The 18,307-nt window shown below is 47.3% G+C and overlaps 1 protein-coding gene across 5 annotated transcripts in view; it reads right to left on the minus strand.

Annotated features, from left to right (window-relative positions):
- Positions 1–12,120, minus strand: part of TMEM131L (transmembrane 131 like) — an 82,945-nt gene extending 70,825 nt beyond the window's left edge. For all 5 annotated transcript variants that reach the window (XR_009728584.1, XM_061374151.1, XM_061374145.1 and 2 more), the window contains exons 1-3: positions 11,952–12,120; positions 11,603–11,673; positions 4,387–4,430 (exon numbers count right to left, since the gene is read on the minus strand). Coding sequence is in view for 4 of the 5 variants with exons in the window: in XM_061374151.1 (XP_061230135.1) it covers positions 4,387–4,430; positions 11,603–11,673; positions 11,952–12,075 (239 nt within the window). In the remaining variant the exon portion in view is untranslated. The remainder of the gene's footprint in view (positions 1–4,386; positions 4,431–11,602; positions 11,674–11,951) is intronic.
- Between the last annotated feature and the right edge of the window lie 6,187 nt (positions 12,121–18,307).

Here is an 18,307-nt window from a genome sequence, read left to right on the forward strand (position 1 = left end):
GAGGTAAATTTAATGACAATCTAAATGATCGTGGTACTCAATACAAGCTTAGGTTGAAAATGTTAGTTTAGGATGGTACCTTCAAACACTTCAAGCACTCACTGATACTATCAAAACTATCTTTCAGCTCTTCATTTCAAAACACTTCCTCAATGGATATTCAGTTTGACTTTAATAAAAATGTTTAAAAAGTAAGCAACATAAAACATTGCTTTTCTTATAATTTGGATTATTTTTTTTCTGGCACAAAATTTTTATTTTTTATTGTCAGCTTTCAGTAAAAAAAAAAACAGAAGGAAAAAAATACAGTTGATTCTAACCAATTTTTTTCAATTTTCATTTCCTGGGTTAGCCAGCAGCCAAGCTAGTTATCTGGTACACAGGCCAGTACCACCAGTCCCTTGCCATTACTTCTAAAGAACTGGACTGTCAGAGTTATGGCACTAAGACCAGAGACTTTGTTGAAGGATGAGCCCCCCTCTGAAGTGTCTTAACAGTCCATCCACAGCACCAGACTCATCTATGTCTCGACTGGAGACGATATGAAGCTCTGGCCAGTGAGAAATTGCCAGGTGTGACCTCACCTGAAGCAGGCGCACCCCCCCAGCCACTCTGAATTCTTCCTGAGGCAAATGTTACGAACACATCTCTTACACATCCGCTAAACCCCCAACTAATTTTGCAGTCAAGGCACCTTAACTGCTTTATTGTCTCTCAGGCAACCAGTAAGCTACTCCCTTGCTACCTTTACCTTCCAATTTCTCTTCTGTGTCTGGAGCACTCCTTCAGGGACACAGCAAAAACCACAGGATTAGGAGTAATGAATCCCACTTGGTAATTAGGAGAGGTCAAAGTGCCAGGCACCAGATGCCACTCCAGGGCTGCACTACCACCCTAGCAAGAACCCACTGGGAGCTGATACCATCTACTTCCCCAAGGAGTTCCAACCCACAGGGTCAAACGCTCTCCCAGTGATCAAAGGCAAAAGTTCAACAGAAATGCTTGACTGAGCTAACTGCATCGCATTTATCATTCTCCTAGCAGCTGATACCTATCTACTCAAAGCAAAATATGCCCTAACTGTCACAGGTAAGGGCTGGAAATTGTCCTTTTACCAATTGCACACCATACTCTTAGTATTGTATGGCTTTTCTTTCTCATGGACTATTAATGCCCATCTCATATTAAGAATGCATGCTCCTCATCTTGAGTAAAGCAGCTGAGTACAGTGCAAATGTTATTTAACATGTCAGCTGGGAAACTGGATTCTCAAAGGCCTTTCTCCAGAAGTCCTCAAAACCAAGGATTAATAGTGTCATACGTATTAAAACACTTTTTTCTTTGGGTAGTCCAGTGTCTACTTTCTTCAGTGGAGAGCTGAAAATTTTGATAGCACCATTTGTGCGCATCACCTGACAGTGCTGTCCCTTTATCTGTGCCCAGCTTCTGCATTTGACTTGTTCTGCTGCTTTAGCAAATGCCTCATAAAAAGCAAGCACCTAACTCCTCAAAATTTGCTACTACCAGCTGCGGCAAGTGAACAGTCACCAGTGTGAAGGGGGGTGGGAGACAAGAACCACACGAAAAGCCAGCACCCACAAAAAAAAAAACCAAACCAACCTTTCTGTCAACACCTGATATTGACTTTCTTCTAATAAAACTTCCCCAGTCACAGTTGTTTACTGCTGACTTTCAAACACAAGAAACATTTTTTTAAGGAAACTAAGCTTTTTTCAATAGGTTAATCCAAATACACATGGCTCTAATTCTGTCAAAGACTGTGGCCCGAAGCAGTACATCCAACAACTCAAATACCTACTGTCCAGTATTTCTTATTTCAGAGGTTGATCGAGAGAGACAAAACAGCAGAAAGCAATCTGTGGTAGCACCCAAGCAACCAGGGAATAGGCTGGAAATTAGGAGTTGCTAATTACCTTTTTCTGACTCAGGGCAGCTGCAAACCACAGCCCTCCAAATTAACCACTTCGCATTCACCTCTGAAATAGCTCTTTACAAAAACTGCTATTTTGACAATGTCTTTTTACCTCCATGCAAACTTCTGTATTTGTTAAAGCTAAGCCTAAGGCAGAAACAGTGAGACTACATCCTCCCCCCTTGTGCACTTGCCACAAAAACAATAGCAAACCAAGAAGCCCACCACAAATGGAAGCTCTTGTGATGAACATGCACAGGAAGTCAGTTTACAGACTGTTAATACATTACTTCTTTTTTTGTTTAAAGTAGGTTAGCAAGCTCCCAAGGGGGCCCATTAGCCTAGAATTAAAAACAAAATAAAACAATGTTTTTGGGAGAAGACTTTCTCCTTTATGCCCTAAGATGCCAAACTACACTTTCTTCAGCTCTGGGAAAAAAAAATCTGTTTTCTCTATCTCCATAAACTTCTTTTCACAATGCTACTTTAAGGTGCTTTGCTTCTATGGGCTTCAAATCAAATTTCAGTAGCTTAAGCTGATTTCCCTAGGGCACGCTGGCAGACAATGAGATGGAGATGCTGCAAGCTCTCAGGTTTTGCTGCTACAGGAAAAGGAAATCCCCATGATTTCACCATATAGTAATATAAGCTAAGGGAATGAAAGTTAATCTGGAAAAGAAATAATAAATTCTAGTCTTTTTAATGTACTTTTGCTAGGTCTTCTTTATAAAGTCTACACTGTAACATCCCTTCAGTATACAGAGCACACACAGATTGGTGTCTATATATGGCAGCAAACCAGAACAGTTTAAGAGATGTGCAAAACCTAGTGTCTGTTTAGGCAAGTTTCCTGAAGCATTTCAGTATGACAATAGAAGGATGTTTCCATTCATGCAAGTGAACCTCATAAGCTTTACTTATACAAAACAAGTTCACTTTTGGAAATAATTACTAGAAAAACCTTTAAGCACCTGAATGACAAGAAGAAAGTCAAACCACTTTTTCCTATTTCCTGAGTCTCATAAACTATTTATCTTTAAACAATATTTTTATTATTGCCATAGTAGCCCGTTTCTCTATTCGCTTCCAGAGAAAAACAGGCAGGTAGATATTTTTTCCCTAAGCTACATCTCTGCCTACTAATGAAAAATCTCAGAAACCACTTTAAGCACAGCATTTGAGACTGCTGTCTTCTCACTATTTCTCAATAAAGAGAGCATGCAGTGAAAATGTAACATCAAAACCCATTCCAGTCCCCAGATGAAAATCAGGGAAAATGCCAGCTCTCAATGGTTTATCCTTCTTTCTGCAACAGGAGAAGGAAAAGAACAAGCCATCAGCACCAGCTGTCAGAGGCATCAGTAAGTGTCCCATCCTGTTTTGATACCACTTTTGTTATTCCCATGGTGATGAGGCATAGGAGCCCTAATGTGATGCTGGGTTCAGACAAGAAGGCCCCCAATGGAGTAGAAAGAGGGAGAGGAAAGCCGTGCAAAGAAGTGTTACAGTGCTTCAGGACAGACCAAACTCATCATAACCATCCACTTCCTACCCCCAGGTTTACGCCTTCTGCCAGCTCCCAATGAGGCTTGTGTCTTATCAGATCTGTTGGCTCTCAAAGCCAAGCTAAGGACATGGTGATAAATGAGAAAAGCATTTCTGGCTAAATGCAGCCATCAGAGCACAGTGGTGTTACACGTGTTTATTTTAAGTCTTATGATCTTTCTGTCTGGCATGGCACCGAAAGCTGTACCCACATTAACACATACCAAAGGAAGGAAGTGTTTCACTGGTAGATGTCCAAGCATTTTAATCTGGTCGCTCAGAGGAAACAAAATGTGTATTTAAAAAAATAATCTGTGATGCTATTTACCCAACCCTTCAAAACAGTGGAGGCCTGATATTATCAGAAACAGCAGAGTTGAGGCTGTGGTTCTTAAGAGCTTTATTTTTTATCTGATTTCAAGAAAAAAGGCAGAATATTTATTGTTCCACAGCAAGACACTAGTAGGCATTTGGCTTTAAACCTTCCTTGCCCCTCTCCCTGCTTTGGTACAAATTACCACTCCAAGGCTACTTATGTTCGCAAATTTTGGAATGGAAAATTGTCCTCTTGTTTAAATAAATTCACTACAAAATATACAGTAGAGCAAAATTAATAAACACAGGTGTTTTTTTTTTTTTGTGTAAAAGCAACTGCACCTTAGAATAAGGAGATGCAAGAGAACATTCCAGTCTTTCATATGACGCGCACTATTTGTTCGTTTTGCTAAGAGATTAGTATCAACATTAGTTGACAAAATAATGAGCTACAAGGAATGAAAATCCATTTAATATGCAGCAGAAAAAAATATAATTTTTATTAGTTTGCCCAATTACACTTCAGTATCTCCTAAAGCAAAAAATACAAAACCAGTTTCACAACTCTTTGTTTGCATTTGAGTTTTGCTTACCTTTGCTCTTGCGGATGCTCTTCCACATCCTCCTCCAAATCAGCCTGACAAACAGAGAAAATACTATGTAAGAATCTCAGAACTGCAACAGAGTACACTGTACACATGTACCATTTTTAACTCCACTGAAGATGGACTCTCATGTGACTTGCTTGCAAAACAAACTCAGAAATCGAGAATTCCTACAGAGATTCCTTGATGATTAGAGTAAGGTATGTGCTGGCCATCCCATTTGAGGTTTCAGCTCATTTCACCAAGACAAATGGTGACCTAACATGGCTGCTCCATTATTTTTTCCCCAAGTGTTCATTGAACGCTCATTCTTCCACTTATACAAATACATCTATACAAAACTGCTCACTCATACAATTTCAATCTAAACCAATCAATTGTCTTCAAAGTACAGGAAGACTATTTCCTCCACCTTCAAATTACTTACCCCCATCAGTAAATTTCGTTAGTGAGCACCTGAGAAAATAGGATGCAGAACGCCTTGAAATTCAGATCATGTGGTAATGCCAAAAGCAATGGCAAGGTACCATGTTCCAACAGGAATCGCAAGATCCCAAACCCAGATCTCATCAGTGATCAGCAGCACATAAACGAGAGAGCACAGAAGCTTTAAACACAACAGCTTAGCTCAGTTGCTGGACCAGAGCAATTTTTGAGACATGCAGTTAACACACCATGCCAGCTTGCAGTTCACAACTAACCTCTTTGAGCTGTCTACAGAAATGAACTCAAGCGTTGGTTCAATGAGCTCCCTACAGGAAAACCATTTAAAACAAGCAGGTAGCTGCTCTGAACCAGCCAAGATCTCCAGGAAAGCTTTAGGTACAACCCAAAATGAAGCATGTTACAGCCATCCAACCGGCGCTGATGAAACCAGGGACGACTTTAGGGAGATTAACATTTTTCAGGAAGAGGTCACAGTTATCCTGCCAGGAACAGCTGGTAAGTTTTCCCAGCTACTGCTTCTGGTTTCACAAGACATAAGCTACAGACCATAGCAATGAAAAACTATGGGGGGCAGTGAGGAAAAAGTGTTTTAAAATTAAATGAATGCACCTTCCACCACCCCTCCTACACATTTCCCATGTAAGTGCATCACGGAACAGGCCCCAAGTCACCAGTTTTGACTCCAGCTCCTACTTGCATCTTTCTGCAGGCTTCGAATGCTTAAGTAGACCAGGCAGCCCTACTCGTGTACTCAACAGGGCAGATAGGACTCTGAGCACTTAAGCCTTGTGCGGGGGGGGGGGAATTGCAGCCATACTAAGGCAGCAAATATGGTTAACAATATTAATGATTCACACTATAGCTAGAATAATGACAATATGGCTAGTATTATTACAGCTCTTGCCGAAAGCTACCAGATGTATCTAAACAATGATCTTTTTGCCACAAGCAGCTCATCCAACAGCAGCAGCAAAGCCTTCACCATAGTATAACCTAATCTGCAACTACACTGACAAATTAATCTGAGGAGTTGACAATCTTTCTGTATGCATGCCCTTAAAGAGTGTTTGGAGACACCATGGTAATTGCCCAGGATCTGCAACATCACACAGCCCTTCAGCACAGACCTGCTTCCCTAGAGGTCCTAGCTCCTGCCCCTCACGATCACCCAGCCATCTCTTTCAACAACCCAGCTAAGCCTTACTGTTAGACCCTACAAGTAGGGCACAATATAAAGCCAATTTTCTCAAGCCTCCTTTTGAACTTCAGAACCTCAGTACATACCAAGCAGAATTAGAAAACTCCTCATCCACACCCTCCAGAAACAGCTTCTCTGCCACAACAAGCTGACGAGCTATCCTCATTTTAAATGGCTTAACTCCTCCTTTAAAAGGCTTAACATCTGCCAGGCATCAGAAACCTGTGCCTCTGTCATTATATGGTGCTCACCCTTAACACTAGCTATCTTGCCACTTCTCCTTTTTGCTTTTTCTCAAGCAACAATGACAAAAACCTCCCCAGTCTATAATGCAGCCACAGCATAAAAGACCAACTGTGCAAGAAAAAAAGTAATTACAGAAAGAAAAATTACCCTCGACTCTTAAGCATGCACAGAGTTCCATGTCTTCTCTCCTCTATATGCCACAGGCCACAAGTATACTTACATTAGGATTTAACAAGGCAAGCTCTCTTAAACTACCATAGGACCAGACAAATAGTACAGGGGGATGGGAGAAAGGGAACACCTCTGAAGCTAAAATGCAGGTCCCAGCAGCCTATCCATGACAGAAAAAAAAAAAATCTGCTTCCTCCAAACTTCATCCTGAATACGGGCAGGTGCTTATCTTTGTGCTAGAATGCCCCTGAAAGCGTCCCTCTCATGTCACACAAGTGTTGAGAGCCTGGGCTGACAGCTTCTGCATAATCTGCAGGGCCAACCAGCCCCAAGTCCTATCAGCACCATCCAGAAGCTCAGCTGGGAGGCTGAAGGAGCCCTTTAACAGCCCAAAAAGGAACCCAATTCCCACCCGAGTCTGTCTCGGGCTTTCACACAAATTGCGTACCTTCCGACAAACCCTGCTTTGAAGTCAGTGACTCCGTGCATTTAATTTGTGCATAGCTGATGGGATGCGCCTCTGTTAATGACACACTGCAGTGCTGCATATCTCAGATACATAAGCAAGATCAAGGTCTTCATCAGCTTTCGAAACCAGCAGAACAATTAACCTTATTAGCCCCTGAACTGCACTGAAGAACAGGAACTGAAGATGAGTTGCTACTACATGGGAAAAGAAAAACAGCACAATATCTATCAGAACTGAGCAGAACCTTTAAAGTGAAAACCGAGGCAGCAGCTCTGTATTTGCTCAGCATCTGTAACAATACAGCAAATATTGTGGCATCTTTTTCTTCCTCCAAAATTCAAGCGCTCTAAACAGTAAAATGAAATGTCTGTCACTGTAATCTCCTATCTGCAAGCAAACTAAAACATACACAAGGCATTCCTCTAATGAAACATCTCACTCATCTCCTACATGCAATGTGCAGGAATGGTAGAAAACCCATTACAGCAGACAAGCATGGCACCGACACCAAAGAGTTTGGTCTATGTTGCTTTTGATGACTTACTATCATTTTCAATCATGACATCAAGACCTACAATTTAACCTTCATTTCATTTTAAAGTAGTTCCTCCCTCAAAAGTGAAGAGGCTGAAAGGAAAGCGCTGCATGCCCTGCTCTGCAGGTACCCAACCCACCTGCCCATGCCTTCAGATGCTCATAGCAATCACCCACACAGTGCTTCTCCTTTCATACCCTCGTGGCAGTGGAGGCAGCAGGCCCTGTACCCTTACTGTGCTTTTCTTTAAGCTCTTTCCTCTCCTCTCCAGCAAAAAAAAATATAACTAACTGCCTTCCAGTTTTGCACTGAAGTGCTCCACCATGGCTGTTCCTCTTTGGAGCTTTTTCAGCCTTTAATGGTGAAGGGCCTAGGTGTCAAGTCCTACACAAAGGAGCTTTTTTCCCAAGCATTTTACTTAAGTAAGTATTAACAAGTTACAAACAAACAAGCAAAACCACAAAATCATAAGGAGTCTGAATAAAAACCACAACTGCTCTAATCAAGTCTCTCACACTTGAGATTTTCTGTGTTGAAATCCCACTGGTTTTCCAAGCATCTCCCAGCCATCAGGGCAGGCAAGGCTCTACATTTCCCCACAGGGAGGACAAATGATGGGAAGAAAAACAAAATCAAAAACCTAGTCACCCACCACAGGGACATTTGCTATAAAATAGAGTTCAAGGTGAAGGAGAGCAAGGTGCCTACTTCGCACTTCACATCACCTTCAAAGAGAACGAGCATCTGGGCACAAAGGAATATGGATACCACATCCGACTGGGAAACCCAGCCTGTCTCAAAGCAAAAAGAGAACCCAGGATGAAACATTTAAATGCCGGAGGAAGCTGCAGACCAATGGAAGACTGTCAGCATGCTAAATACAGGCAGCTGCTCCTCAGCTCCAACACGCAAGCCCACGCACACCCTTTGGGCTCGGCTGTGGAGCAAGAGCAGTAGGTGAGCCATCCCCAAGCAGCTCTGCAGGCTTCAGAGGAAGCCAAACTCAAAGGATCACAAGCATAAAGGGGTAAGAAAAAAGAAAAGCACAAACACGTGTGAGAGGGAAGCTGGGAGGGGGCACGCAAGAAGCACAAACAATGAAAGGGAAGCAAGAGGAAACAGAAGGTAGAACGACCAACCGGGGTGGAGGCGCGGGGGCCCTGGGCGGCTGCACTCCAGCATGCAAATTCATGCAGTTCACGTAGACAAAGCAATGCTGTGAGAGGCCTAGAAAGCAACTACAGATATTAAAATGCTTTGCTTCCCCCTCCCTCGCCTCCTAACACGATGTCTTTATTCGGTACGTGCTCTTGGAACAAAAGCACGCGCCAGCAACCTGACGGCTGAATGGGCTACCAACCCGTCCAGCTTTCACCCTCAAATTCTGCAGGCAGCAAGGAATGCTCAAAACTGCTCTGTCACAGGCAGCTGATGATGCACGGAAAATAAGATAATAGTGCAAAGTCATGACAGAAAGGGAAAACATCCATCAGACAACACTGGTAGCCCACCAGAAATGGGTAAAACAGCTGGGCAGACAGGGCACAATCCCTGCCTGGAGCCTGCAACACACTGGAGAGAGGGAGACGCTTTGGGAGAGAAGCATGCACAGTTCCCTCTCTAGATTTTTCATTCCTATATGCAAAGTCCTCACCCTCCTGTGCCACACTCCCTCCTGCCCTCCTCCAAAAGGGAACAGGAAGAACCAGATCGAGAAACCACGGCACTTCCCATTCCCAAAGTCTTCCCCGAGACCCATCTTTAGATACATGAATGAAGCAACCTTCAGATATTCCCTATCAAACAATATTTATTATCCACTCAAAAGCAAGGAAGCTCTTGCTCTTACTAGACCCTCACCATCACATCGCCACTGCTATGGTACACAAACAATAGGCAACCCGTGAGAGTTTAAGAGAGAAAGTCGGGTTTTGCAAGGAAGAGAATATGGACAACCTCCTTGTAGAAGTAAGGCAGACCATTTTTCTTTAGTGGAGACAGATAAACAATAAACTTCTTGCAGCTTAAGTACCCCTCTAAAAAAGAAAGGGCAGTTAGATGTTAATGGATGAAGTGATTTTCCAGATCTCCAGCATCTCTGCTGATGCCCCTCACCAACTCAGAATAGTCACCTGGGAGGGTGACGATGCTGAACTGCCTTCAGGACCTCACAGACACCAGAGGGGATTGTGGCAGAGTGGGCAACCCTCGACTCCTTGGGCACTCAGGGAAGAGCCACAACCAGCAATCAGAGCAATGCCATAGAAACACTCCGTGGAAGGGGTGTTGAAGGGTCCCTTGCCCTATCTGCACAGGCTGAGAGAGGTCTCCTGTAGTTCTCCCTGACAACTAGAAAAGGCAGCTTCAAATTCAGCCACAGACACCAAGCCCACAAGGGAACAGGAATGTGGGCATCAGGCTTGGGCCTGGAACCAAGCTTTGGTCTTAAAACTGTGTTTGAGGAACCCAGGCCCTTCTGCTTCAGCTTGAGCAGTCACGGATGCATCAGATGCTGCTGTGGTCCCCATACTAGGAGGGGGAAGGCATGCAAAACAGCTGATGCACCACCAGTGCTCAGGAAATGGTTCATCTGGCTTCACCTTGTATTTCAATGAGCCTATAGCGATTTTCACCCCTCACTCTGTCACAGCTGAAACCAGAAGACCTGCTCTCTTTCCTGCATACCAACCACAGCATCTACAGAAATGACAGAGGAGCAGAGCAGCAGCCTCAGCTTTGCCTTTCATGGCTGTAAGGACTCGGCAGGACCATACGCTCAATCACGCCAAGTTCATGGGCCATTCGTGCCTGGTTTTCCTTCAGCCACACCACAGCTCATTTTTATGAGGATGCTCAAGAACAAAGTGTTTTCCAAGTGGACCTAATCTCCTCAGGAAGTAAACATCACGTCATCATCAGTCAGTTGCAGCTTCGCTATGAGAAGTGACTATAAAGGACTGCATTACATGCTTCTAAATCTAATGCGTCTTAATGTCTTCAAGGTAAAGAATGCACAAGCAAAAGGTCGAATTCTTTCAGCATCCCTGGGCACAGACTGCACCTTCCCTTAGCTACTACTGTATCGGCACCAGGCAAATTCTGAACAGTGTAACATATATATATATACACACATATATATACACATGTATATATATATAATAATTTGCAGATATAGTAGGTGACACTTTCATAACACCACAATACAAAATGCTGGGCCCTGGTAAGCAGCATCAATCATTAGCTAGCTGAGGAAAGAAATAACACTTCCGCTCTTTTTCCCCTATGTTAATAGGTATCAGCGGCTGAGCACTAAATAGAGAATGATATAATGGCTTAAGAGAAACAAATTACCCTCTTTTCCCTCCCTCACATAAGATGATGTCCCCAAGGACTGCTTCTTCCCATTTACGAGCCTGGTGCCTTGAAGTCTAGGAAGGCACAGCTCAACATATGGCAGAGTCCATGAGTGCAAGTTAAATGACTGCCTCAAATGCCAACAACTCCAGACCACCGCCTCCATCCCGCACAGCACCCCTTCTCACTCACCAGCCCACCCCTGCCTTTTACCATCTCGGCTCCTCTTACCAGCACAGAATTTAATAGATCTCATTAGCTCTCAACAGCAGCAGCTAAATAAAACAGAACTGAGCTAGGACAGGAGAGGGCCAGCATCAGAAATGATGTGTCATTTTGGGGGGTGGGGAGGGAGGGGAAAAAATGGCTTCACCTGAGCAGGTTTGATATACAAAATACCCGGTATTCTTTATACGAACATCCAGTATTTACCGTGCATTCGTTAAATAAAGGAGGCAGACAGAGAAAACGGGGGGAGGAAAGGGAAGAACACTGGGGAAAAGGGAGGAATAAAGCCTCAGAACCCCACCGTCATTCTCATCCCGGTAACGGCAAGGCGCGGGGAGGGGGAAGCCGCGGCGGCGACGGGGCTGCGGCGTGTGACAGCAGCCGAGGCCGCCCCCGATCGCCCCCCGCCGCGGCCCCACACCCGCTCCATGGCCCCACACACTCCCCCCCTCACCCCGGGGCCCCGCAGTGGCTCCTGACCCCCCGGGTCTCGCCCCCACTTCACACCCTCCACCCCGGCCCCAACCACGGCCGCCCCCCCCAAGTGCCCCCTCACCTGTGCGGGCAGCAGGAGCTCCCCCTCCTCGGCCTGCCACAGCTCCACCACGCCGGGGATAGGCTCGATGGCTGCAGGGGCAGAGAGAGAAACCGCGGGTGGGCCGGCCGCGCTCGCAGGGGGCCGGGAGGCCGGAGCCCGCAGGCAGCGACGCGGGGCCCGGCTGACACCGGGACGGGAGGAAGGGTGTGGGGGGAGGCTGCGAGCCGCGTCCCGTCTCCCTTTGTGCCCCCGGGCTGCCACCGCGGCAGCCGCCCGAGGGACGGCGGTGGGGGCGGCGGCCGCTCTCGCACACCCGAGGCGGGCAGCTGCGGCGGCGCCCCCCGCTCCCTCCCTCCGGTGCGCTCACCTTGCCCCTGCGCCTCACCGGGTCGGAAGCAGGGCAGGAGGACGTGGAAGACGCCGAGCAGGAGGTTCATGGCGGCGGCCGCGCGGCAATAGCCGCTCTGCTGCGGGTAGCGAAGCCCCGCCATGCCGTGCCGCGCCGTGCTGCGGCTGGGCGGGGGCGGTGGCGCGGGGCAGGGCCGCGTGAACCACGCCGCCACGCCCACCGACACGCCGCGCGGCTGCGCGCCCCCGAGACACGCCTCGGTCACGCCCCCTCCGCCCCTCCCTGGCCACGCCCCCCGGTGGCGGCAGCGCCGAGCACGTGGTGGGGGACCGGGCGCGGGTTCCCGGACCCGAGGGGGCAGCGGGGGGCCTCGGGGATTGTGGCCGCGTTTGTGTGTGTGCGGCTGGGGCGTGGTTTGAGGTGGGAGCGGGAGCTGCCCGCCACCCCTTATCAGGTGTGCTGACATCGATGCCATCCCTTACCCCGAGCGGGATGTGCGGACACGGGTGCTCCCCTGCTGTTCCAGGGGAAAAAGAGGGAAGGATGGAAAGCAGAGTTCAGCGTGAAGGGGGAGGGGAAGGCACGGAGAGGAAAGCTGAAGGGAGGGGGAGAGGGGAAAAGAAAACTCAAGTATCTCCCGTGACCTGCGCCTGCAGATGTTCCTGGGAAAAGTGCTGCCAAGCATGCGGCCAGTATATGGTTGGGAAAAGAAACGGGCAGAGAGGTTTGTCTGCCTCAGTATTCCTTGCAGCTTACCAGCACTGCGCATCAGCGGATTTCATCTGCCGTCCTTGCCTGTTTGGGATCTCAGTAACTGCCTCGGTGCTTGGTGGGTCTCTGATGGTTGTGGCGTTTATAAAACACAAGTGTAGAACAGAGCCCAGCAGAAGCAGTATGTGCTGCTCGCACAGTCTTAACACATGTTGTCTCACATGCCCTTCTTAAACACTTGTCCCTTTTCATCAAAAAATAAACCTTCAGATGCTTAAATTACAGGGGAAAACAGTTGTTACACAAGTTCTGCAAACCTTGAGGAAAACAGAAAGCAAATACCTCACAAGGTTTGCACAAGCCCAGAACTGCATTTGGTTCTCTCCTTACGGATCGCACATAGTAACTCACATAAACAATGGAAACACAGTGCTTACTCACTGAAGGCTTATAAATAAAGCCAAGCAGGTAACAAAACCCATTTTCATTTCCAGACTGAGATGGCATATGAGGCCATGGGAGACCTTGGTCTCCATCAGCAGTGGGATAGCTACCCCATGTCTGCTCCGCTTAGCAGCAATGAAAGCTTTTCCCACCCGGAAGCCACCCAGGTTTGGCCAGAGGTGAGGCTGGCCTGCATGCAGGCAGTGCATCTCTCCTCCTGGCAAACACACTGCTGACCTGCTCCCAGAAGGAGAAGACTTTGGTGTCTGCCAGCATTGCACAACAGCTGACATACAGTGATGCAGTCTTGTGTCCTGCCCACATCCTCCTCTCGCTTTCCTCTCTTCCCCCCTTTTTCCTGCTCTCTGCCTGTTAGATGAGTCTTCTCTTTACCAGCCTGTCTCTCTGCACTGTTGCATGTGCTTCCCCATGCACAGGCAGAGGAGTGAGTGCTCCGGCACACCCCATGGCACCGTTCTACCTGCACCCCAGGTTGCCTGGGGCTTGCAGAGAAAAAGCACTGTTTAAAATGGGAATGGATGGGTGTCTGTCTGCCGGCAGACATGCAGCCACGCTTGGACAGGTGCTTGAATAGCTGCCTTAGAGAGAAAATGGGTTATAACAGAATAAACTTCACATAGCAATACCACTGAGAGGCTGCATGGCACCAGGAGCATTCTGTGCATTCAGCAGGGAGCTGTTTCCACCAATTCTTTCAACTGGTCCCAGTAGGAGCACCAGTTAGAGCCACAGACTGGTATTATTGTAAATTACTAGCTTTTTCTCACAGAGTTTTTAAAAACCAATGTCAGCATGAGCTGAGGGGTTTGCCTGTCAGTCTAGAATTCAACTGTGTTTTCCATGTCTGCAGAATGGGGTCTAGCTGGCAGTGGGTAGGTGCATAGAGGAAAACTCTTCTAGGCAGTCTTGAGGCTGGTTTAGCTGAACACAGTTTAAAGTGTTAGGTGAGAGAGGTGGTCTGAGCTGCAGTCCAGCCCAGGACCAGGCCTACCTGGGAGACACTTCCCCTGTGAAAAGCAAGGGGCATGCTCCCAGCTTTGGGAAGGATGGAGGGAGGCTGTAAGGCTTTCTGCAGTCATGGTAGAGGCACCACAACTCCATGGCATGGCTGAAGACACTGCTTTCTGGAGGCCTTTTTGGATGCAATCAGCAGGACTGGGAGGAAATCAGGGCCACGATGCAGAACACTGCAATCAGATGGGGAGGCATATGTTGTGTAACAGACATCAGATCGGAGTGGGCAACCTAATTACATTCCTGCTCTTGTGCCTCTGTGCATCCCTTTACCAGCAAAATACTCCTGGGACTGTTCTTCAAGTGCAAGATGAAATGAAATGAAATGAAATGTACCTGCTGCTAATTGCTCCGAGATGCTCCTAAGCCAGCCCCAGGAAAGCCTGGAGAGCTGCCACTCACCATTCGGGGGCCCAGGGGAAGACAGGGCAGGGATGATGCTGGGTGAGCAGAGCAGAAGGGAAGCGGAGAGGGAAGCTTTTCCTCCCAAGTGAGGCTCAGAATTATTTCAGAGGGTTGGAGCACTCCTATAAATTCAGGCTGAGAGAGTTGGGCTTGTTCAACCTGGAGAAGAGAAGGCTCCAGGGAGACCTTACAGCAGCCTTCTAGTACCTAAAGGAGGCTCACAGGAAATGTGGAGAGGGACTTTTTACAAGGGCATGTAGTGACAGGACAAGGGGGCTTTAAACTGAGAGACGATAGATGTAGATAGATATAAGGAAGAAGTTCTGTACTGTGAGGGTGGTAAGGCACTAGCACAGGTTGCCCAGAGAAGCTGTGGTTGCCTCATCTCTGAAGCGTTCAAAGCCAGGTTGGACGGGGCTTTGAGCAACCTGGTGTAATGGAAGGTGTCCCTGCCATGGCAGGGGGGTTGGAACTGGATGAGTTTTAAGGTCCCTTTCAACCCAAACCATTCTATGATTCTGCAATTGTAAGAGACGGGATATTTTGGTTTCTCCATGCCAAAATACCTGCCTTTATTTGCCTTGGTTGCACAGGAGGGGTTCCGAGACCTGTGTCCACCGCAACCATTGCCCACTGGTTTCTGCCACCCCATTTTCTCTCAGCCATGGTTGGTGGGTGCTGGCCTCATACTCCCCCAGGGAGGTTTTGTATCCCTCCACAGTGCAGGGGGCTGTGCTGATCCTCCTTGCCCACAGCACTGCCTGCAGGAGCTGGCATGTGACGTGCAGCCCCTCTCTCTGCTCACATCTCCCTTAGGCAGCCTGGGCACCCCTAACACCACATCCATCACCATCTGGTTGTGCACACATTGATGCTGCTGCCAATGGCTTTCCAACTGCATCCGACCTACATTCGCTGCAGCCTTACTGGTGCAGCTTGGTTTTATTTAGAGCAGCCACACTCCTCTAGAATCACTGTGGGCCAGGAGGTGAGAAGGAGCTTGGTGTGCGGGGGGGGGAAACAAAGACTGCTGGCATGTCCCTGCTGGCCCTCTTTGACAGGCCACCACAGTACTCTTGCGTTCCACAGGAATTAGTGACTAATACTGAGCAAATAGATTCATCCCACTCAGCCTGGAAAAACAAACAACAACTAAGACATGTGGATGAGGAATGATGGGAGATGCACTAGGAGGGGATGGTCCTGCCGCATGACCCTGCATGGACCAGTCCATGCAGCTCCCTCAGCTACATGCAGATGCATGAGTGCATTTCCAAAGCTTGCAGACCTATTGACAATACTGTTTCCAGCTAGGGGAGAGTTTTTTGATGCTGTACACATACTCACTATTCATGCAGAACAAATCCCTGTGCTGGCATGCTTTAAGATCTTTAACTTTGTTTTCAGTAGTAGGATGTGCTGCTGAAATATTTACTTTTTACTGTTTCCCTTGCCCTTGAGTTACAAGGAAAAGGAGCTGAGTTTTACCTACAGCAGACTGGAGATACTGCTATAAACTTCTGCAAACCGTAAAGCACACAGCAATTAATCCAGCCCTAAATGCCATTACAAATCCCCATTACTTCCAGCATGGGAATCACTACTTGCCTTTCAGAAAAGGCATGAAACTTTACAGAAACACTAGGCAAAATTAATTCCTGGAGGAGGTGACCCCAGCAGAAGCCTTTCTGGTCAAAGCATGCAATCATTTCATTTGCAGCCACCATATGCTCAACGTAAGCATACCGATCACCTATACAGGGGTTCCCATTAGGAACAGTTTGAGAAGTGGTATGAACTGAAGGTGTTTTAAAGTCCCAGGGAAGTACTTCACCTGCTCTAGAACATTATCTTCACCTTGCCATCCCCAGCCAGGAAATTGGCAGTGATAAGCCCCATTGGTGTGGGCTGAAATACACCTGTCCTGGGGTCTGTAGCAGGCTCCTGTGGAACCCAGGGCCTCTCCTTGCCCTCCCCAGCAGCTTCCCTATACTGCTGGGCTCCACTTAATCAGCCCTGTGGCTGTACATCCCCACACCCATCCCACACACCCGGGGTCAGCCCTATCAGCAAGTGCAGTGGTGGCCAGTCCCCGCTGATAAAGCTACAAATCCCCAAAAGAGAGATTGAGGGGGGATAACGCCGTCACTTGGGTCACCTCCTCACCCAGCTAGCTCATTCTTCACCAAAGAATGGGGCAGCATTTCTCCAAACACCCTCTGCTAGGTGACGAGATGGATCCCTAGGGGCTCAGTCCCACCCAAGCAGAGCTGAGTCCCACCAACCTCTGCCATGGGGCTGTGTGCTCCCTGGAGATCATCTCATGGGTGGGTGCACAGGGCAGGGGAAAATTAAATAGAGGAAGAGGACCTGGCAGGGCATAGCCATAAATTTCAGTGCTCCCTGTGTGACAACTGAAGATAAGCAGCCCTCCCTTTTCTCCTGATGCTTGTCCCGCTAGCTTGCTCAGCCAGCCAGCTTTCTGGGAGCAGAGCCTCTCCTACCACCTCGGTGTTTGTGTAACTCCCGGTGGAGCAGGGCCACGGTCTCCATCAGGGTGCCTCTGCATCATTAGAATAATAAAACAATACGGGAACAAGAGTTTCTCTCTTCCTCCTGATGACAATTACCATCATGTGCTGCCCCCACCGCATCCCTAGCGAAGGTTTGTAGCAAAGCTCGTGAGTGCAGCTTGAGCTGGGCTGAGCCTAGTTCTTCTAAAGTCTGATTCAGCCTGATAAGAGTCCCTGGGACAAAGCCTGCCCCAGCTGTGTAATTAAAGTAGTACAAATTGTGTCTAAAACCTCACGCTGGCAGAATTTTGACCAGTTGTCACTGCTGGGGCTTGTCAGGGAGGAACCGCTCTCGTCTTACATGCCCAATCTGGGTCAGCAGCCCATCCATTGCCTGTCTGGGGACAGGAAAGCGACCAGGCAGTGCGGCACTGCCCCAGTAAGATGTTAATGACACTGTACTCATTACTGTGGATGACAAACATCGTGCTCCTGTTTCTAAGCAGAATTATTGCCAGCTCGCTTTGACTTTCTAGGCTGTGATTAAACGCAGCCAGAAGCAGGGTGCCTACCTGGCCTACTTTCTGTCATTTTCCCCTCTTCATGCATTTTTCATTGAAGAAATCTGCACAGCAAAGCAAGCGCCTGTATGATCACACAGAAGACTTGGTGGATGTTGGACAATATTAAGTTACTCCAATAACACAGCTTATAAAAGATTGAGAAAAAATGATATGGTTAGGTGAGCTATTCAGAAATACCTGCTTGCTTTAGGATTTCAGATAAGAAAACTATATATATAGCATATATACATATATACATACAAAACTTCTCCATGTACTAAAGAAAAAAGGATAATAAACACTTTCATTTTCAAAAGCAATGTTACCATTCTGTGATAAAACCAAATGCTAGGTAATTCAAAAAATATGCTGACATGCTCTGTCCTTTCCTTGCCCTGCTCTGCCTACATTTTTTAGCACATACACTGCATGCACTTGAAAGCGTGGTGGATCCTTGCACACAGCAGGATTTTGCAGTCTCCTGCGGGACCCACCATGTTACAATAGCGTTCAAAGCTTTATAAGCTTCATTTAGTTTCAGCAAGCCTGATGGAGCATTGTCTGTGCTTAAAGAGGCATTTAAAACTAAAGCGAAGCTTTGAAAGCTTCAGAGACAATGACGCTGAGCTCCCTAAACCCATGAGTTCACTGCACGGTTTGAAGTGATGGCATCATGTAGAAAACATGACACACTGCTCTGAGT

The sequence above is a fragment of the Neopsephotus bourkii genome, unplaced genomic scaffold (assembly GCF_033783945.1).
Source record: "Neopsephotus bourkii isolate Nb327-2 ecotype Australia unplaced genomic scaffold, CSIRO-AGI_Nbou_v1 NB_168, whole genome shotgun sequence".
Classification (NCBI taxonomy): domain Eukaryota; kingdom Metazoa; phylum Chordata; class Aves; order Psittaciformes; family Psittacidae; genus Neopsephotus; species Neopsephotus bourkii.